Source organism: Chamaea fasciata, unplaced genomic scaffold, assembly GCF_029207755.1.
Source record: "Chamaea fasciata isolate MVZ Bird 193981 ecotype frontalis unplaced genomic scaffold, bChaFas1.0.hap1 SCAF_5, whole genome shotgun sequence".
Taxonomy (NCBI): domain Eukaryota; kingdom Metazoa; phylum Chordata; class Aves; order Passeriformes; family Sylviidae; genus Chamaea; species Chamaea fasciata.
Window position 1 is genome coordinate 58903292 of NW_027094090.1, and position 22927 is coordinate 58926218.

Genomic DNA, 22927 nt, shown 5'->3' on the forward strand with positions numbered 1-22927 from the left:
TTCAGATTCTAAGATACAGCAGCACCTGGCCGCAGGGAGTGTTGCAGTGTTGCTGCTGGAAGTGCCTGCGGTGACAGCGACCAGGATGAGTTGAATTGCTGCCACACATTTATGTCTGCCCGGGGCACTTGGCGCATGGGACAAGCTCGGAGTTGTAACATGAGCTGTGTTGGCACAAATGCACGGGAGGTGAAGAGGTGCTCGGATTACCAGCAAGCTTTTCAGGAGAAGGGAGGAACTGCGAGAAGAAGGTGGATGCGGGGGAAGATGGGGTAACCTGGCTGCTAACGGTATCCTGCTTCTGTTCCTCTTCACAGCTCAGGAGTGAAGACCCTGCCCCACAACGCCAAGGTGCACTACAACTATGCCAATTTTTTGAAAGACCAGGGCCGTAACATTGAAGCAATCTACCACTACAAAACTGCTCTCAAGTAAGTCCCTCAGGGGACTGGTGGGGCTCCTGCTGTTAACCCATCTCCTTCCTGACAGGCATGGGGCAAGTTGGCTGCTCCTCGTCCCCAGCTCCTTGGGAGCAGCTTGGCTTTGGGAGCCTGGGAAAGTTCCCTGGCTCGGTGTTGGTGTGTCATGAAATGAGGTAGCCTGGCTTTTCTCCAGCTCCACACGTGTGTGTGTGTGTGTGTGTGTGTGTGTGCCCTTCAGTATATGAGATAGAAATGTTACCATAGCTACACGTTGAGCGATGAGGTGTCATTTACGCAGCTGAATGTATGCTGGTAAGCAGGAGGTAGTTGTCCTAAATGCATTTTCAGGTTCCTGGGCCATTTATCTTTGTAAATTGTTAATGGTGCATGCCTGGAAAATGTCAGTGTGGTAGCCATCTGAAGTGCAGTAACAATAATGGTGCTTACTGCTTGTATTGAGGTTTCTGTCCACAGAGTTTTGCACGAACGCTAAACTAATTGATCCTGAAAATGCTCCTGTGCAGTAACAGGGCAAATATCATTGCTGGGGTTCTGTACAGAGGGAAGCTGAAGCAGCAGGATGAATTGCCTTGCTTGTAGATGAATGGTAAATCGGAGCCCAGAGCTGGGCTGTAGTATGGGACACGTGCTGTGGTGTCTGTGAAGGTCCCTTCATTCACACACAGATGGGATTGCTCCCTGTGAGCAGCTTCCCTCCACTTGCTGCTCCTGCCAGTGCTGTTCATGCAGCTCAGCTGCTCCCCAGGCAGTGCTCAGTGCACCAAGCAGGTCATCCCAGTTCCCGAAACCTCTCCCCTCTGGTCCTTGGGAAAAAGGACAGACCCCTCTGGGGAACGAATGCAAGGAAGAGGGCTGGGGGGAGGGCGTGGTGGCAAGGGAAAGCAAGCGCAGAAGGACAGACAAGGTGAAGAGTGGCTCTGATGGACGGCAAGGGCAGAGCTCAGCTCCATAGAGCATGCCAGGAGGTGGAAGAAATGTTCTTTCCCAACATGTGATGTGACAGAAAACTCCAGAAATTAAATGTATGTTTTGTCTTTTGGCCAGCTGGCAGGGTTATGATAAAGGCTCTCCAAGGGCTCCTAACCTACCCAGACTGACCTGTGAGGGCAGGAGTTCATTGTCACTGAGGAGGGACTGAACCTGGGTGAAGGTGATTTTTAGCTTTTTTGAGCAACATCCTGTTTTGTTTTGCCATGCTGGGCATTTTGGAAGTCATTTAGAGAAATCTTCTATTTTTTACAAGTTTCCAGCAGTGGAAAATCCAACACAACCACCAGTAAACTGTACTGAAGGTTAATTACATTGGCTGTTGAAAATGTCCTCCCTTATTTTTATGCTGATTTGTTTAAAGCCAGCTTCCAGTCATTGAATTTGTTTACACCTTTCAATGCCACACTGAAGATCCCATTACCAAAAGTCTGTTTTCCATAGACTGATCAACTCCTCCCTTAACCTGATGCTTGATAGGTGCTGGTTTTTTCAGCATCACAAGGTGTTGCAGTCCTCCAGTTGTTCCTCTATCTAGTCTCTGAACTTTTTCCAATTTACCAGAAAAGCCCACTGCAAGTTAAAAAGAAGAGGGACTGACAAAAATTATCCAAGCCCTGCAGTGGAGTGCACAGAGTAATGTAGCTGCTCCTACCAATATTGCTTCTGCTTGTGTAAATGGGATTTACAGACAAAAGATCTTCTCTAACTCAGCAGCACCCATTTATTGTAATTATAATGCTGTTTTCTGCTCTGCAGTATTTCAATTATGAAAGAGTCTGTTTTGAGAACTGATTGCAAACATCTTCTCAACTGTATTGCTTAGCACTGTTTATTCTGATGGTGTTGTTTAGAGAGCATCTGAAGCCCTGTTGGGGCTTGGAGCCCCACAGAACCAGCCAGGCTCTTCTCTAGGTGCTTGGTGTCTCATGGCGCTGGTGCTAGTGCTCGACTTGCTTCAGTAATTTCAGCATTAGCTGGCAGCTTGGAAAAGTGAAACTCACCTTGCGCATTCTCTTTTTGATCCAAAAGTGCAGGCCAGGAGTTGGAAGTCTCCATCACTGGGAAGCTGCACTACTTGTTCTTGTCACATTGTATCTCTGCACTTAGGTTTTCCTTATATTTACTCCTTCTTCCCGCCTCAGTCACAGGGAAATTATTTGGGGTCTGTGTAATAAGCAGTAGAACGGTGTAAGTAAAAAACACACTATGTTCTTCTGTTGAGAATTACATTCTGTCATGTCTGTGTTTTCCCCTCAGACAGACAGACCCTTTCTGCAGTGCCTGGGGTTGTGTGGGGGCCCTGCACATTTGATGGCTGTGTTGAAGCAGTGGAGAAGCTGCTGGGTGTGGGACAGGCAGCCTCAGGTGGATACAGTGCCAGACCGTACACAGGTATCACAGGAAACAGCTGTTATGTCTAAACTCTTTACCCATCCTCACAGACACCAGTTCCTCACAGACTACTCTGATTGTAGACCAATCTCCACAATTAGAGAGAAGGAAGTAGTAGCTGTAATATCCTGAGCAGATTTTGATGGTTCAGGGTATTTTTGGCCACTGGCTTGACCTGGAAAGATGAATTACCACTCTGTAAATTTCCATGTCGGGGAGTAGGCAGACCAGCAGCTGAGGAGGTATTCACACAACAAGCTTTCATGATTTCCCACAGGTACCCCTCACTGAGTGCCTCCTCTCCCAGTGAGTGTGGGTGGATCCATCCTCCCCAGGTTACAGAAAACCCAAGCTACCCAGGAGGCTTCACGATCCAGTGGCAGCACAGCCAAGATTACAGAAGATAAAAATATTATTTCTGCCTACTGCTCAGTGAGCGGATCAATAGGGAATTAATAAGGAAATGGAGTCAATAAGGACACAGCTTGCTGCCTGGGAGCTCCTGGGAGATAGGAAAGGGAGAGCTCCAGTGCCTCAGTGGGTGATGGCTCATCCACTATTCCTGCTTTGTGCCAAATGACAGTGCAGGTCTGCTTGATCTCCGGTGAATGAGTTTAATTATTTAGTAAATAAAAGTGATCTTGTCAGTCTGCACGCTGCTGCTTGAACTGCGAGAAGTTGCCATTCCACCAACTCCACCAACGTAAGGATGCACTTCCATGGAATCCTGCTCTGCCAGAAGTGTCTGCCATGTGTCTGCTCAGCAAAGCAACACCTTTCTCCTGTGAAGTTGTAACTGTGGGAAAAGGTGTTGAAGTGCACACACGTCACCTAGTGAAATACCAGCAATTGATACTAAATCCTGGGAAAGTTGATCCCCAATGCTTCAGCTGCTCCCTTTCCTGCTTTCAGAGACAGGTGGGATTCTCTGCTGGCAAATGTTAGTGTACCTCTGTTAGCTTCAGGGCAGAAAAGTGGTGGAGGAGAATAATGTGTTTTCTCTGACAGTGAAACTGCAGGGCAGGTTTCCAAGGCAAACTTGGCAATCAGTCTCAGCAACCACCTGTTGGTGCCATTGCAGGTGGCCCATCAAGAAAACTCATTCCTCACCCCAGCCCAGTGACCAGTGACACAACACCCTGACCTAGCCTGACTGGGGTAATTAGTGCGATCTAATTACACTCCAAGAGTAGGGGAAATGAAAACTGAAATGACATGCGAAAATGGAGAACAACGTTTGAATTGGAGATGGGGAGAATGAAAAGAACAAAAATTCTGTGTGTGTAGGAAAAGCTCTTTCGGTATGTAGTTCCTAAAAGGGGAATGGAAATGGAGCCCTTCAGAGATACCAGATGAGTTACCCATAAAACAGCCCCAACAACACAGCTGGCATTCAGCAATTGTAGAGTGGGTTATAAACCTTTCAGCTTACCTACAGTAAAACAAGAAAAACACACTGCTAGATTAGACTGCTTCACTGGTTTGCCTGACATATGGTAGTGACCCCAGGAGATCCTTGGGGTTTTTTTCCTTCAGAAAGTAAAGGCCGGAAATAGTCTGTCTGAGATGTGAGTTGACCACGGCTGTTTTGAAAGCTGGTCTTAACATTCTTGCTGCTGCTTCTGCTGCAGACTTGCGGCTTTTGTTAGGAATTCTGGAGAACCTCTGCTCTTGGAGATCAAACAGTGCTGATCTTATTTGAAATTTATCTCACCACTTGTCTCCCGTTTGTGAGTGAGAATTTGAGGTCATGCAACCTCACTCAAATATGAAGAACAACTCTGATGTGCTAATGAAGATGTTTTTGCTGTTGTTGATAGTTACCAAGCTTTTGTCCTGCTTCTCCCCAGCCTCATGTGCTTGATGTTACTGTTGAGACTGTTTTATTGCCCTTCAGCTATGCACATGGGCTGACATGCAGAGAGAGGAAAGCAGCAGAGCCTTAAAATCCAGTGGGTCAACATCCATTATCAATTAAATCAATCTCCTTTTCAAAGTGGAGGGGAGAAAAATAATTCACCTTACCTCCTACAATTGCACTCATTCAACATTTTAATTCCCAAAGCAGTTCTTACCATCCCTCTATGTGTTTGTAGCCAGGGCAGTGCTTCCCATGCAGGGCAAATCAATGTGAGCATCAGCGGGTGTGGTTGAAGGAGGTTGCTGAGTTCCTTGCTGGAGTTGGGTGGATAAACATGCTAATAATAGTTCTGTGCTGTCCAAACTACATTTCTGTGCCTGGAAAAAGGTCATAATCTAAAAATTCATGTTTGCCTTCTGGATGTTAAAACATACCTGACAGTACAGAGTCCTGCAGGAGGTGTCCATGTTGTGTAATGTGATACTGTGGATTTATTTACATAAATACACTGATGTGTGTACCTGAGAGCGTACACACTTCTGCAGCGTTACCTCCGTGTGTGTGCACGTCCATCAACGTGTTCCTAGCCACAAGCTCCCCTTGGACTTCACCTGCCAAATGCTGCTGACCAGACAGAGTGGGAGGGGGACCAGCCTGCCATGCAGAAACCTTCCTTCCCTCTTGTGGCATCTTCTAGAGGAGGGAGTTTCTGGACAGCAAGTAGGAACTCTTGGGCTGGTTTTCTTTGTAGTTCAGGGAGCTGTTCAGCTGTTCAGCCTTGAGAGAGAGGAGAGAGTAGGCAAAGAGGCAGAGAAACCAGTACGGAAACACTTGGTGCTGCAACTTGTGTGATCTGGCTCTTGCAGAGCCTGCAAGTGACATATCTTAGGGCAGTGCTTATGGCATGGAAATGGGGAATACTGGTTTGTGGCATCAGTAAGGGTCATGAAATCATGGTTATGTATCCTTAGTACTCAAACACAGGCTAGATGAAGAAGGGAAAACAGTGTAAGCAACTTACCTCTATCCTTCATTTGAGGGAACAGGGTTGGTTCACAGCATCGCTGGAATGGGTAGAAAAGAAAAAAAGCAAGGCTGTTCTTTCACCTCACTACACTTTAGAAATAAAACCCTAATGCTGTAAGGGAGACTCTGGTTTCTTCCCAAGTTTTCCCACATACCTTCCTGCTGGGTTTTTATATATCTTAAATCAACGGTATCTGGGGTTGTTTAAATTCAGTTAAATTGCACTCTCCATGCAGTAAAAAAAATTGTGTTCTTACAGCCCTTTATGTGTGTGTGTCAATGTATTTGCCTTGAAAATGCCTCTCAGTGTGGACTGCAGGTGGCCTTGGATACCATCTGTGATTTATTTCTGGGAAGAATTAAAATACCAGCACCATTTGTTAGCCTGTTTTTACAGTGAGTAAAAAAATGTGCAGCACCGCTTTCCTGTGGCTGCCGTGGCTGCTTTTGCTCCCAAAACCATGAGTGCCCTTCTGACATTCTGATATTGCTTAGGTCAGGCCCTTGGAGCAAGCCTGAAATGTCTTCATAGAGATTTCATGTAATACTCTGTGTTAGTGGAGGTTATGGGCTGGAGGTGGATCATGTCCAGGCAGTTGGGAATATCTTTGTGTGGTGTTCTGATTCAAACTTTGACAGTAGGCATAAGGAGTATTGTGTAGGTCTGTGGTGACTTTCCTGAAGCTGGATGGAATTGTTGAGTATTTTAATGGTAACTGATGGCTGAAAGGGCTGCCTTATAATTTGAATCAGAGACTTATTGGCCTTTACAACACGTTGCATGCGATGGTGGCAAAATTACTTCAGCCAGTGTAATTTATTTTTGAACCTGTTCTCTATTAAGTGCTAATCCCTGCCTGTTTTGAGGGCTGCTCCAGCTCTGCTCAGTTTTTCTGCTTTTTAGTGACAAAATAGCAATCAATCAATGCACAGGCTTTTATTTACTTGAAAGCAGAACTGGTATAAGTGCAACCATGCGCCCTGATGCAGAGACAGTATGTATACATTTAGAGCCGTAGAAGCTGGGTGTGCCTGCTGGGATGGACAGATGGATGTGTCAGCCCTTGCCAATGATGGTTACAGGTGGGGTCCCTTCCTACACCATGGTGTCTTGTGGGTGCAGGTCCTCCACTGCTGCCCTTCACGGACTTGCTGGCTTTTCAAGTACATCATCTTAGAGAAAAGCCCCCATCATCTCTGAGGATGGCAGCTCCATAGCTGCCTCTGACACTGCATCAAAGCTCTGCCTTCTTATGTGTTGGGCACTGATGAAAAAAATCTGGGTAATGAAAAGTGCTCCCCTAATGAAAACTGTTTTCTTATTGGGACAAGGCATCTATTTTGATTTTTCTGTGGGATATGCAGAGAGAAGCTTATGGTTGTACTTTGCATGTGTTCAAGTCTACCTTTCAGTTTTGGCTAATGATAACCTCAAATCCAAGGGTTAGTTACTCATTCCCACAGCCACTGCTTTTTTCTTACCCTCCTGTCCTTGTTTTTATGAAAACTGTACAGTATGGGGCTGTACAGCTTCCCCTGGCACCTGGGAGCCTCAGGAGATGACAGGCACATGATTTCACCCCCATCTGCTTCAGTGAGAGCATGTTGTTATTTTATCCCCTCATGTCACAATTGATTGAAGGGCTCACCTGATGGTCTCTTGTTTGCTGTGGGGTCTCTCAAGATTCTGTGGTCTCTGTGGAGGTGCCTGCATTGTTCACAGTGTCTATAAGTCAGGCATGTTGTGAATGATTAGTCTTTTGTTGGGCTTCGGGAGTGTTGAGGTTCCTGGGATTTTCAGGACTTACATGTATCCTGCATAAATTCTTTATGTGAGAGAATAAGCAGACAGCCCTGTCTGATAATCTCATGTTTCCTCAACACTTCAGGGAACATGTGAGTTTAGCAGGAAAGATTTTATTTATTTTTTTTATATTTAGCTGTGATATTGTTTGATTTAAAATCCTGTTTTTTCTCCACAACTCTAATTCTCAGGCTTCTATCCCTGCCCAAGTTTGAAAATCTAATGAAAATTTGTAACTTGTAATATTGTTTAGTGTGCTACTGGTTGGTTATTTGAATGGCATGCTTTTGGATATTGCTGTAGGTTGGGGGTATTTTTTCCTTAATGGATGTTAATCTCAAAGAATTCACAAGACTTTTGTCAATATACAAATTAAATCTATTCAGCTTCTCTATCATTTTTTTCCCATTTCTGTCCTGTAGAGGTTTCCCTCAATGTCAGGGTGCTCTGCAATTCAGCCTGGGATGCTCACCCTGCTGAGAGGGTTTGCTGGTGGCAGGTTGCCTGTGGGCTGCTCTTCCTGCCTGCTGGGCTGATGGGCAGGGGGAGAAGCCATAAAACCAGGACCTTACTTCCTTCCGCTGATCCCTGGCTGTGATTCAGCACTTGCTGTTCTTACCAAGTCGGCCTCTGGAGATCCCAGGTTAGATCAAGATCTGCTGATCAGGCATGACCCCACACTGACTCCTTGAGCAGGAGCTGAGCTGGCCCATGCAACAGCGGTGAGGACCCACAGTGCTGCTCAGGGATGCTCTTTGAGCCCCCAGCACCAGACTGGGATGGGATCACTCCCTGTCTTACTCCCGGCATTGTGTCAGGACCCCCTGGCAGCTGAGTGCGTGGAAATGGGCGCAATGTAATACCCAGCTCCAGGCTGTGCTGTGTGCAGCCAGGAGTCTCACTGCTTTTGTCACGCTTTCACTGAAGAAGATTATGCCTGAGGCTTTCAAAGGAACCTAAAAGCATTAGATCTCTCACTTGCCTGACTTTCAGCAGGATTTCCAGGTGCTTTTTTGAATACAAAAAATATCAGCCTGCCACAAACTTTCTGCCAAGCTGAAGGGTGTTTACCTTTGAGGAAATATTGATGCAACTACTTGAACTCTTCAAGAGAAAACCAGCTGCTGCTTGATATTGCAGGATCAGCTCTCCTTCCTTGAAAGAAATTCAAATGCTGCGAATGAAAACCTTTTTGAGGAAGACGCAGGATCTGCCATCCACATCTCCACGTCATGTAGAGCAGCTCTTGAAACAGGGTGCCATGCCATCATGAGGCCATGACCTGAGTTGTTGCCAGTGCAGAATTGTTCCCAGAAGGATGACTGGTCTCAGAATTACATCAAATCATGTTTTAATTCAACCTGACATAGAATTTTATTGAGAACTTACATAAATACATGAAAATGAGTGTGATGTAATATTAAAATTGGAAAATTGGCTTGAAATAGCATACTAGAGTAAATATAAAATGGGCGGTATTAAAACTTGGCACAGATAGAAACGTTATTCATATAACATTCTTACTTTTGTTGGCAAAACAATGCCAATAATTACAGTATATATTGGAATGGGCAAAACGTGCTTTAAAAGCAAGTTGCCACGCTGCCAGCAAGTAATTGGGCCTGGATAAATAAGGCCTCTTATTTATGAGTCCGTGTGCTTAATGTGGCTGCAGGGAGGCCCATGGATGCTGAGCTTTCTGGTAGGGTTGGACAGGCAGCAGGAGAGCCAAGAGTGGCTGTCAGGGAAGTATCCTCTTGTATGGAGGAGGAATGGTGAGAGGTCTGGCCCAGGGCTCTTCAGGCTCTCCTCTCCTCTTGCCACAGAGAGGTAACACAGCCTGTTTTGTCAGGGCAGCACAGGGAGGTGACTTATCACAGTTGCCTCAATGGTGGCATGGTCCCTGTGAGTGCTGAGTTTAAATACATTATTTAATCAAAAGATGCGTCAACAAAAACCAGGCACACCAGATCTCTCCAACTGAACTGTTCATTTTTTTATTATTTTTCACTTATTGTTTTAATTTATAGAAGAAATTAATATGCTTGGACCCTGCTTTGAATATTATGCAAGATGATGCAGGCAGGTTTCTTGCTGCTGCTGCCCTAGCTTGGCAGTTGGGTTGATGATGACCAGGGTTGCTTACAAGTTTTATAATGGTTTTAAGAACTCATGTTTTAAGTCACTGGGAATGTGCTTTCAACAGTCTTATTGTCAACCCTTGGAGAGTGATGAAGAGCTGGGGCATCAGGAAGAGTCACCCTCATATGACATCTCAGGACTGTCCCAGCTCTCAGAAGTGTCTCTGGGCTGCTTTCAATAATCTCTTCTATTGTGCAGTGACTGTGGGGGGCTGCACAGACCCCTGAAAGATGACATTGCAGCCTTTTTCATGCTGCCCATGGTAGTTTTCCAGGCTAATTGCATATTAGTCTGGCCCCATCCTCTGCTGCTTGCTATCCACACAGCAATGGCTGTACAGAAACCACATAAGGCTCTTAAGGGCAACTGGGTAATAGTCACACTAATGCCTTCCCCCTCCTGAATACCCCTGGCACCAGACCAGGGGCTGTTTAAAGGCAGGACTGTGAGCAGAGCTTGCCAGTTGTTTAAGTGGTCTCTTTTGATCTGAATTAAAAGAATTAAAATTCTTTGTGGATCACAGGTTGCAGTCATGACAACAAATTTCCTCCCTTTCTCTTTTTTGTGTAATTGTCTTGTAACTCAGATATGGAGCCAAACAAAGCCCTTCAAAATTTTTTTTGAAAAGCCCTCGTGTTGCAGATAACAGTGGTATTAAATGAAAAAGCAGAATAAATGGTCATCAGAATAAATGGTTGTGATGACTGTATATATTTTATACCTGGTATCGTCTTGGGAAACTGGAAATCTCTTGACTGTGCAAGTCGGTAGGGCTTTTGTTCAGTGATATTAGAGGGAATTTTGCTAACCTAAAAGAAGTGGGGATAATTACTAACAGGAGTTCTTGTGCAGTCTAAACCTGTAATAGTTAAAGGGAAGGCTGCTGAAATTTATTCTGACAATTGCAGATACAGCATTGGAGGAATCATTTGAATTATTCATTCTACAACAAGGAAACATCCCACTTGTCTTCTCTTTAGAAATGAAATCTCCATCTGCTTTAAAATATACTTTTATGAGTTGCTTTCCCATAATTTTGCTATTTCAAGACTTCTATTATAATTATCCTTGAATGTAGATTTTGACAGAAAATTACTCTGATTTCTAAAGGAAAGGATAAACTGATTTCTTACATGAACTGCTCCTTGTAGAATAAGTTTAATGAAATTCAGCTTTCTTTCATAAATAATGCAGCACTTGCATTTGATTAGGTGAAGCCGAGAGGAATTTCTACCTAATCAGATGCATAGCAAGAAGGATATTGCCTGCAGACTGTTACCATTATCAGTGCTGGTGGCAAGGAAAATACAGCTCTATATATGCCCAGATAGAAAGCTTTGGTTTGTAAAAGAAGTTGCAAAACAAGCTAGATATGTTCTAACAATTGATCCCTTGCATCTCAGTGTCTTCAGAGTGATGGTTTATAAAATAAAGTCTGGGTTCTGAGTATTGGCATTATTGAAGAGACTCCAGGTTAATTGGAGAGCTCCTTGTCTTGATAATGCGTTTCTAACTCTTCTAAGAAATAAATATATTCTTCATATGAATGAAGAATGGGGAAGAGATGATATTTGCATTAGAGAACTTACAATCAAAATCAGTTAAAGCTGAATATCAGGATTCGTTGAGACATATTCCAGAAGACTTGATAAACAGCACATATCTCCTGATAACTTCAAAATAGGAGAAGTACGCGTGTCTCCCTCCATTACAATAACAAGTCACCTGCAGCAAAAGCAAACAAGTGTGATGTATCTGCAAGTCTTGCAGAACCATTTTGAAAGTTCTTGGTAAGGGTTGCTTCATTTGGTAACTTGTGGTCGAGTTTTATGCTCCTGCAGAAATCCTTCCACAAGACTGTTCTGCTGTGTTTTTATTCCCAGGGAACTGTTATTAACAGCAGTGGGTGTGCCTGAGCAGAGGGTAGTTAAATAGGGCAGCTAGTCCTTTATTTAACATCCATATTAATAAATTTAAAAAATGATCTGGTCCTCATTCTCTAGCCCCGAGGTCAACTGGCATAAATTGACCTAGAATTATTCAGTAAATGGTTGTATCCTCTGAGAGACAGTGGCCAAGTCCAAGTTGGCTTTTGGGACCAAACCCTGATCTGGGCTCAGGCCTGGACCGCTCCTGGGAACTATTTGAGGGTGGTGTAAAAAGTAGCATGAACAACTGAAAGAGGGCAGGTTTAGATGGGATATTAGGAAGGAATTCTTTACTGTGGGAATGTTGAGGCACTGGAACACTTTGTTCGTAGAAGCTGTGGATGCCCCATTCCTGGAAGTGTCCAAGGCCAGGTTGGATGGGGCTTTGAATAATCTGATCTATTAGAAGGTGGCCTTGCCCATAGTGGATGGGCATTGGAACAGATGGTCTTTAAGGTCCTTTACATCCCAAAGCATTTTATGATTCAATGATTCTGTAACAGCATGCATGGTCATGGGCTCAGACTCTGGCTCTGGTTACTTTACCAGAGGTGGTGCTCTCTTAGGCTTGGTTGTTCTGTTGAACTCAGTTGAGTGGCAGCTTGCTCTGCCACCATAGTAAAGTAATATTCCAAATAAAATATTGGGAGAGAAATAAAAGAGCTTAACCCTGGCGGCAAAGCCCAACACCACTGCCTTATCTCGCTGTGGTCAGAATTTCTCATAACTTTTGTTCAGACGTGGAAAAGTGCAGACATCCTAAGTTCTTCAGGCCAGATGCTGAGCAGGTTTAAGCTGACAATTTGTGCTTGCTGAGGTTCTGGGAAAGGGCAACGAGATGTAATGAATAAATGTAAAAGACAAGAAATAGAGCCCAGGATACATGGGAGATGTGTTTGCATCTGTGATATGCTGTTGAGAGGTTTTGACACTGAGCACAGAATTTATGGAGCTGCTGGTCAGAACTGTGCAAGTTAAAGGTGAAATCAGTTCCCTTTTTAAATCTTGAATTTTCATTCTGCTCCAAATTGGTGCAAGCAAATCTCCTGGGCCTAAAATGCCATAGGAGCACTAAAGGCCAAGAACAGAATTAATTTTTGAAAGTTCGAGAGAAAAACCATCAGGTTTAGGGCAGTAAAATGTTAATCTGTTTCTGACTTGCCCAAGAGTTGTCTGAAATCCTTTTGCCCACTCATAACTCAGGTGACTTCATGTCAAATATTAGAGCTGTTTTATGTGTGAGTACTGACAGAAGTAGTGCACACTCTTATTACAGCCATCTGGTAAAAAAGGCTCAAAAATATAACTCCCAGACCCTTTTCTTGGTGCGAAACAGTATCAAAATTTCTTGGAGGAAATGGGAAACAAGTCTGAGCCCGTGGTCATTTGCCCTAAGGTGTTCTTTGCTCAAGTTTCTGGTCAGGGTATCACAGAGTGCTGCATCCCAAGTGCTGAAGAGCAAGAGAGCTTGGCCCTTTCCATTCCTCTCCTGCTGTTGCCCTGGAAAGCATTTCTCCCAGCCTGCTTCACCTGGGGAGACTTAGACTAGATGACAAGCGGATTTGAGGGCCAAGGTCAAGACTCCACACTACACCCTCATCATCATCTGTTCTTTTGCTGGTGCTTCTCCAAGCACAGGATGCCTCTCGCACCCCAAACTACATCAGGCTCACTGGGGAGCTTCAGTGATGGAAAGTGACGCTATTTCTATGTTAACTGCAGTTCTCACCACAAATTTCCTACTGTTTGCTCCTCTGTGACAGGTTCAGTCAGGGATCTCTTCACCAGGCACTGGAGCAGGGAGTGCAGGTGGTAGGGGTGAGTGTGGACACTGGGCAGTGCACCTGAGGGCTTGCAGCAGAAGTGGTGACCTCTGAGAGATGGGATGCTCACTTGTGTGGGAGGGATGATGGCACTCTGTAGTTGTTATTTGCTATGAGTGATGGTCACTACATTTATTTTTTGTTACTATAACAGGCCAGTTTTTAAAAAACACATGGCTGCATCCCTGAACAATTTCTCCTCAAATATGTGGGTTTGCAGTCCTTGTTTGCTAGGTGAAAAAAAGGACTTTGGGCTCTTTACTTGATAGAAAGGACTCTTAATGATAGGAAACATCCTGGTTTTGTTAGTGGTGCTTGCCCATTTCTCCCAGAGTTCCTTTGAATATTTCCAGCTCAGCCCCCAAATAAGACCTTGCCAAAATAATTTATGGGCTGGGGAGTTGAAAATATGACTGACACAAATGTTGCAGCAGTGTATAAAATGCTAAGTTATTCATGGTACTTAAGCACAGAAAATCCTAGGGCTGAACGGACAGAGAGAAAAACTCCAGGTGAAAAAAAAAACACCCACCATGGAAAGTCTTGGATTAAAAACAATTGCAAACTTTAGTCAGGTTACACTATAGAGTCTTAATCCCTTCTACCTCTAACTGCCCTTTCTCATGCTCTACTCTGTGCTTTCATAGCCAGATACTTCTAATGTCATTATCCACATCACTTTCCCATGATCAGGGACCTAAGGCAAAGAACTGTCAGACGACTTGTCCTCAGTCTCGGGCTTTCTCACACAGCTGGTCTCCAGGGACCTCTGTGGGCATCTGTCAAAAATCTATTTCCTTATCATAGTGACCCTCAATTTTCACCCACCTGTTACACAGAGGGTCCTGGATACTTACATCAAGCCCTGGATCACTTCCCCCTTTGGAGTTTTCTGGTGAAAGACCTACAGACTAAAATATTAATGCAGGAGCACAACTTAGAGAATTTAAACTGCTGAACGGACCATGACCTGGTGCTTAATTTGTGGAGAATTTTAACAGAGATGCATTGGGCCCAAAAGTGTAATCTTGTAGTTAAAACAGGCAGATGTGAAGATCAACAGGTCAGATAAAAGGACAACTGGACTGAACCAAATGCTACAAGAAGCTTAGAGAATTCATACTGTTAAGCAGTCTGGTTCCAGATTCTTTTATAATTTTGCTTGGTCCTGAAAACATTGTTTAAGAGTTGATTTCAGGTTTCCTTTTGTGCCTTATTATCAGTTTTATTGTGAAAAAAAAATTCAAAAACCCAGCAAATAATTTTAAACATGTGTTGGATTCTGTGTATATCAAAACATATTTCTGTTGGAAACTATTTTTGACGAGGCAATTCTTGCTTGTTGGAAAAGCATTTTGAATAAAAACATTCAGGCTGCTTTAGTCACTATGCCTTTTGCTTGAAGGGTAAGATAGGTTTTGAAAGCTGTTCAGCATTCCATTTTGCCCTAGAAATATATAGGCACCATAGGAGAAGATCTGATTTGCAGTCTCTTTGGGAGTTGTAAAGGATCCTCAGGATCCCATCTGACTTGCAGCAAATGAAGGGAAAACAGGGGGTTTTGGCTGACGTTTTTCCCTTTATTGAGTGCAAGACAGCATTGGTGGCAGACTTTGTGGCATCAGCTTTATTTGTCAATTAATGAGCACCTGTGACATGATATTTCATTTTTCCCAGGCTGTACCCTCGTCATGCAAGTGCTCTCAACAACTTGGGGACGTTGACCAAAGACGTGGTGGAGGCGAAGAACTACTACAGACGGGCCCTGCAACTCAACCCTCAGCACAATCGAGCTCTCTTCAACCTCGGCAACCTGCTCAAGTAAGTTGAATGCAGGTCTGGCACCAAGAAAATTCCCATTTGTCCCTACACACATCACCAAAGTAGTTTTTTTCTGCCAGTTGGTGAAGAAATGGTGTCATTTCTTAATGCCATCCCAAAGTGCTGGCACAAAGGTGAGGCTAACTGCAGATATCCCTGTGCTGTCTGCCACATCACCCCAGATGCTGTTCACAGGTGTGTTTCAGTTGTAGGAAATCCATTTGTTCCAAAATAGGTGCCAGAAATGAGTTACCTAAACCCAGCTAGTCACCTCAGATCCCCATCCTGGTGGGGATGTGTAAACATTTCCAGCAGAGTAAGCTGTATTGTTCAAAGGCAGGCATCAGATGCCGTGCTAATAAATAACACAGATCCAAAAAAAATTCCTCTCTTCTTCATAATCTCTCATAACACAGTCAGAAAACAATAGTTCCCATAGTTCCAAGAGTTCCTACTTCTCCTCATTAGCTGTATGGAAAGTTACTGTATAATTGAGGCATAAGCATCTTATGCTGGGATGCTCAGAGCAGCAGAGGGTTCATTGCAGAGCAGGTAGGTCTGGATTTGAGGGGAAGGCTGGTTTACATCTCTGGACTGTTAAAAGCAAGTTGATGAGCTCATTATTTCACTCATTGTTATTTAGAGTGTCAGCCTTTAGCAAGGAGAATAGCAGACAATCATAATCATGCAAATTAATTTGACTAACCACATCTAAAGACTAAACTTAGATCTGTACAAGAAGCCAGTATGATAAGATCTGCAAAGGGTTCAATTAAAAAAAGTAAAATATCTCTGTTTAGCACCAGCCAAAAGGTCCTTGTTTTTGTGAGTGTATTGTGGTATATTTGCTGAGAGAACTGCATAAACTGCAGCAGTAAAAGTACATTTTTGCTGATATGAACTGCCCTTACTTTGATGATAATAAGTCTTGGTAAATCTTTTAGAGCAGACTGGGCTTTTTGCTGGTTAAATCATGACAAGCTTAGTGTGGGACTGGTTTTCAGGTGGCACTGTGTCATTAAAATTTGGTCTTTCTGGTCCTGAAATGTAATTTTGAGTGTGGATTTGTATGAAGGATGTTAAGTGGGCTGCTGAAGTTCTACCTTGTCTGTTCAGAAGCAGAGAAATTATCAGAATAATATTACAAGTAAACCTGGTGGTTTGAGGTTAGAATATGGGAAATGAATAATCTTAAATAGAAAGTACGTAAGTGCTTTACTGGAAATACTCACAAGGAAGGAAAATGGTTCAGTCTTATTACAAGAGAAAAGAAAGGTCTTTGTATTATTCATCAAATTTGGTTTATTGAAATTAATTTTAGGTGGCAATGGTGTTTAAAAATACATATTGTCTTTTAAATCCATTATGTGTGCCTTAGTTATCATTCTCTGTTACATTTTGGAGGTTTTTTTAATATAAAGTATTAATACAAAAGGATCTACGCCATAAGAAGCACCAGGACATTCCCTATCAATTATGCTTAAATCTGGTCTGTCAGAGGGCTCTTATGACCCAGCAGATGGATAAAAACTGGATTTGTTGCACTGGAAAAGCACAAAGGAGACATGTGGGGAAAATTTCTTAGAACTGCTGTTTGTTTTCTGTGCAATATGTCATGTTTTTCACATTGTGATACTTAAGATACCGTGTGTCCTGTTGGATTGGATGTGCTCTGCATCCTTCTGTGGTGCCACATTTTGCAGTATGTTAAATGTGTGATGCTTGTGCTAAACTTGTCAAAAGAAAGCACTCGGGATCCTCTTGCCCTTTTCCCACATCCATTTGCTCCCATTTTGTAAACTTCCTTCAGGCTTCCAAAACTACGTGGTGCATCTGGACAGAGCAGTAGTATTAATTCTGTTGGAAGCTGAGTGCCCTCATCTCCCTGTTCAGCTTTAAAAAACCTGCTAAAAAATAGGTGGAGTTCACAGTGCAGGAATTATCACTTATGTAAAGCAGATGCTGCGTGGGCAGATCCTATATGAATGTCTCCCCTAAAATGGGATCCTCAACCCTTTGGCCAGCATCCTCCCTAGATGATCCAGCAGCTTAGGAAAGAACATCAGCCATGCTGGGGCATGAGGTAATTTGTGAGATGACCAGACAGGTACAAGGCAGAGATTTCGCATCTCCCCTTCCTACAACGAAGTCTTTATTTATATTTTCTACCTGTGTCTACAATTATCCTTTCATATATATATAAATGTGTATATATATGGCAGCCAGTATTCTGCAGACACTAAATGCTAGTATAATATGGGCAATAAATTAAATAAAATGGAAATCTGCAGAATATTACAGACAGATATTATTTTCTGACTGTGTTATGAGAGATTATGAAGAGTGTTTTGATTTTTAAACACATGTCAGAAGGAAGATAAATGGTCAAGCAATAAAGGCATTTTCTATCCTCCTTACAAAGGCTTCAGAGCATGGGGCAGATCAGGAAGAGACAGATCAGCAATACTTAGAGGCATGTCCAGTAACAGCACTGCTTGTACTGGGACATGGAATGAAATTGTCTGGCATGGGGAATTCCCAGTTGAATTCTGCTGAGTTCCTTGTACCCGTCCCTGCTCATTGCGTGCAAATCTGATGGCAGATACTAGATTTCATCTCCTCTGGAGCAGTGAGAGAAGGGAAGTCCAGGATTTTGGAAGGATGGGTTTGTCGTTGCCATGTGGGAATCTGCCTTTCATTATTCCATGCAAATAAGTTATTTAAGCATCCATTTAAACTTCAGTAAAAACTGTTTTAAGGACACTGGGTAGAATTTATAAGTTGTTTTCTGTGGAAGTCGTAGATGAAAAATGATGTTTCCATTTTCTGTTTGCACATAAAGAAGACAGCTATGTGCCAGAAGATGAATGTTCTCAGGAAGTATTGCAGGGTAATGGCTGAATAAGCCTCTGGTTTTGTTTACATATCCTAAAATAAAGTTGTATGTCATAATTTTCGTGCCTAATATAAATATTGGAGAGCAGATAATTAAACAATGCCGACAGATTTCTTTCTTAAAATAGACCCAAAAGATGGCCTACCTAAAAGTAAGAAATCTCTCTGCTTCCATGGTCTGTGACACAGAGCAGCCTGATGCTGCTTTCTTGTGTTTTGAGTATTTGACTCCTCTGTATAAATTCAGGTTTGTTGAGATAGAGATAAATATCATTCAGAATATCTCACAAATTTATTATGCCTGGGTATTTCTGCAAAGAGACAAGAAATAATATATTATGAACATTTGAAATAGATATCAATCTCAGCTTTCTGTTGCAGGAAGAAAGGATAAGAACTTCTGATTTGTGGTACTGTATCAATCCACACCTAAAGCACTGCAATATCCAGTATGTTGTTCCTTATGAAGAAAAGCCTCGGAACTCTCACATGCTTTGAGAGTGTTATGGCTTCATTTTCAAGGGGAAAATGAAATGCCTAGAAACAACCTCCACTGAATCTTGATCTTACTCAAAGAACTGATTTTCTTCTGGATGTAGAGTAACATACAATGTGTTCTGAGCATTGTTTGTTGTTGTGATTTAGTCCCAGTTGAGAAAACCCATCTATTCAGAAGAGGAAGGGCTGTCTGCCCTCTCTGATACAGGCTTCAGGATGTGAGTGGGCTGACACAGACTTGTGGAACTGTCTGGAGATGGTGAAAGACATCAGGTAGAAGTTACATGTATTGAGATTTAAGAGCTTTTAGCTAGTGAAACGTTTCCTCCATTCAGAAGCAAACTGAGCGGTGATGTTCTGTGATCCTGCAGCTGGCTTTCTGAATGGTCTCTGCAGGATACTCTGTGTCCCATGAAGTGGTGCAGTTATCTCTCAGTATCTCATACACATTGGAGACTGTGGTTAAACTCCCCCCCAAACTCTGGCAGTCTAATTTTTTGCAGTAGATTGAAAAAATGACATAGATTGTTATTATAATATATATTAGAGTCTCTAGAGATCATTTGGAGATCAAGCTAGCTGATCAGAGCAAGTCTGTTTGGATCAGATTATTCAGGTCTGGGTCCAGCTGAATCTTGGATCCTTCCAAGGACAGAGATGCCACAATCTCTCTGAGCAACCTGTTTGACCACCCTTGTGGTGAAAAATATTTTTCCTTATCTCTAATCAGGATGTCCCATGTTCCTACTCTGGCAGCTGTTGCCTCTTGTCCTGTCATTGTGCAGAGAAGAGTTTGGCTCTGGGTTTTCTGTATCCTTGTAAAAACTTGTTTAGAACACCTGTGGAGCCTTTGTTGAGTTCTGTGTCTCTGGCTTTAATACAGCCTAAATAACTTCACAGAATAAAATAGGAAAGTTACCAACTCCTTTAGAGCACTAATTCCCAGGTTGCTCTCTGTTGCATATGAAATTTGCTCCAGTGCTAACAGCCCTGTGCATCGCCACACTTTGGCAGGGTGGTTTAACCTGGTGCTTCTCCAGCTGCAGGGCACTTGCAAAAATATGGAAGAGATGCTCTCGATGGAAAGGGCTGATCCTTGTGTTCAGCTTGAGCATGCTGACTGTAGAGGCAAGGCTGTGAGCTTGGGTGGAAGAGGGAGTCAAGAGAGGGCATTATAAAACAGGGTAATTTGAGTAAAAATTGGAATAAGTGGTCACAGATTGCTCCTGTCAGTTGAATTTGTTCTTGTCTCTCTCACAGAGAAGATGTACATTACCTGACTATTCCTGCTCCAGATCCCCAGTTTATGGTAAATTAGTGTATTGGACTGTTCTTTCAATGCTTTGAGCTCTCCCAAATTGCAGGAGACTTATATAAGAGATGGCCTTGATCCTGCAAAGTGTTGGCCTTGAGCCAGGAAAGCACTTCAACCAGTAATTAATTTTCAACTTGCATACATAAAAGTTAAGTACACGTTTAAGTGCTTGGCCAGAGCACTTGGTATCTTGCAGGCCTAAGCCCTCTGAGCAACTACTGGATCTGCTTTTTTTTAATGTAATTCAGTCTGTCACATAAAAAGATGCCATAATCTTTCCCTCTTTACCCCCACTTTCAGGAGACAAACATTGTTCTTGGATCAAATGGAGAAAAAAAGAGGCGGTTTTGGAATAAAACAGTAATTAAGAGGGCTGCCCCATGTTCAGAGTGAATGCTTGTGGTTAATGGGAACTTTTACTGCTGCTGAGTGGATCACTTAATCCTTTTATTTCTGTAGCGGGCATTTCCTACATTTTCTGCCAAACATCAATACCTTTATTAAGCAGTCATCTGGTTTTGATTTATAAAAATGTGTCATGAAACTCCAGCCAAGGGATCCCAAAGTTTTATAAATTGACAAGCTATCTAGGCTTTAATTAGTGTAGGAGAAAAGTGGTTCTTTATTTGTTTTTGCTTCATTCGTGTAATTTATATGGAACACCACTGGAAGAAGAAAACGACTAGTACAACTGGTTTTACTTAGCTTAATGCACAGGCAAAATATTCTTCCAGTTACACAACTAGAAAGGGAAAAAATCTGCAAAGCCACATATATTATCAGCCGAAATTTGCACCTTATAAACAAGATCTGGTTACTTGACCATGCCACTCAGATGAAATCTAAGGCCAAAGCAGCAAGGTGTTCACATATTTTCTGTTTCCCCAGAGCCCTTTGTTTCTTTTTCTAAGCCCTGCTCTTCGTATTCTTTGTACACCCAGCACAAGGAAAATGTTGTTTCAGCCCAGCTAAACATCCTTAGATGTTTGTTCAGGAAACCTTCTCATTTTTCAAAGGAAAGAAATACAGATACTGGAGAAATTGTAACTCAAATAAATAAACATACCAAGATTTTTGTTAGGGAAACCTTTTCCATTTTCCATAGCAATAAATGCAGAGCAATGCTGGGAAAAAATCTATCTCATTAGCACAGCCACCTCTCAGCTATCTGTTCATAATCCTTAGGATCTGAAGGACGGAACTCTAGCCTAATGATCAACTTGCTAAGGAATTATTTAGAGATCCAGGAAGATGTAACTTGGAGATATTTTAATTTCAAAATAATGGAGTTGCAAGTGGATCTGTAAGAGCACTTGTCTAGGAACATGCAGAGGTTTTAGTAAAGGAAATGAACCTCTTCAAGGTTTTAGTAAAGGAAATGAAGTCTCTGGCCTACTGAAGGGAGAGGGAATGTCCTGTTCCCAGATCACAGCGCCTTCATCCTCTAGGCATCCTCCCTTCTGATACTTAACTGTGTCGATTCATTAAAGCCTCCATCCTCCCAGCTGCTGGAGACAGCCACGGGCTGAGGAAATGCTGGGTGCTCCCACTGTGGACAGGAGGTGTGAGTTAATCACTTAGTCTTTGTTGAAAAGGGCAAGCTGGGCACTTCCATGTCTCTTTAAAGTAGTTAATCAGTGGGATAACCTAAACATGTATTTACAAGAATATTCCTTTCTGGGGTTTTTTCCTTCCTTCCTGCAGGTCCCAAGGGAAGAAGGAGGAAGCTGTAATCTTGCTGCGGGACTCCATTAAGTATGGCCCAGAGTTTGCAGATGCTTACTCGAGCCTGGCCTCGCTGTTGGCTGAACAGGTAACAGGGATAGCTCGGGTCCTCTCCTTGGTGTGCATGCACTGCTGCCTCCTGCACCTCCCACCTTTGCCTCACACATGGTGGCAAGCATGGGTCCACACTCTCTGCACAGAGCTCTCAGGCTGCTCTATAGATGGCTTTTCCAGGATAGGAGATGACTCCTACACCATGAGTAATTACACCCACATGGTGTGTCTCTGAATTAAATCACTGCTGAAGTTGTGAGTAAATCCCCTCCCTGCATCTGTGGCGAAGTCTTAATCCATTGCACCTTGAATGTTGTGACAGCAGGAGAGGCGAGCGCTTCTCCTCACACACACGCCTACACAGATAACCTTGAGATTGCATAATCAATCATTCCTAAGCTAGGGATTGTCACAAACCAGGTGGCCTCTGCAGCCACCACAAGGGTTGTGATTCTGCCCCTTGTGCACACACACGCCCAGGGATACGGCCCTTGATTACTGTGGTGGATGATCACGAGCAGGGAAGTGGGAAGGCTCCCTGGCTTTATGTTGCTCTTAATGAGCAGCTGCTCAATATTTTATTTAACCTCATTGTTCACGTGTCTCCAGGCCTTATTTGCTGTGCGTGGCCCAGGCTTTGCTGTGGAGGCAGGATTACTCATTTCCTCTCAGGCCTGTTCTCCATGCTCATTACTCAGGCTCTCCCTAGTAACTCCCTAACTCTCTGTACTTAGATAATTTATTTCTACATCGTCCCTGTGAGCTGAAATATTGTCCCCCCAGAGGAAAAGAGAACTTGAGGCACAAAATCCTTGAGTTCAGGAGACATGAGGGGTGAGTGCCCACACTGGGACCACTGAGCTCTCCTTTCCTCCACACCTGCAGCAGCAGCAGCAGCAGAAGGATGCTGTGCTTTGTGCTGTGGTCCCACTCTGGGGCTCTGGGGGTGGATGACAAGGTCCCTGGAGCTGCACAGCTCCAGCGCACCTCTGCAAACCTTTTGAAGACTGACTTTTTTTTCTCCTGCAGTTTTCAGATCTAATTGTTCCATAGCATGGGGTGCTGAAGCTTTCTTAAAAGGTTGCTGAATATAAATACAGACAAAGCAAAATGGTATCTTTTGCTGTTCTCCATTATTCTGGTTAGTGAAGTCTTCTCTCTGTAAGGAAGGGGATGAATTTCAACAAAACTGTAGGCTGAGGTCTTGTTT

General features: G+C 43.2%; 1 protein-coding gene across 2 annotated transcripts in view; it reads left to right on the forward strand.

Annotated features, from left to right (window-relative positions):
• TMTC1 (transmembrane O-mannosyltransferase targeting cadherins 1) overlaps positions 1-22927 on the forward strand; it is a 134007-nt gene that overhangs the window by 95153 nt on the left and 15927 nt on the right. Inside the window, exons 11-13 of one of the 2 annotated variants that reach the window (XM_066183888.1) lie at positions 318-431; positions 15087-15230; positions 21643-21751. In XM_066183888.1, coding sequence (XP_066039985.1) covers positions 318-431; positions 15087-15230; positions 21643-21751 — 367 coding nt within the window. The remainder of the gene's footprint in view (positions 1-317; positions 432-15086; positions 15231-21642; positions 21752-22927) is intronic. The other variant, XM_066183889.1, reaches the window with a different exon arrangement.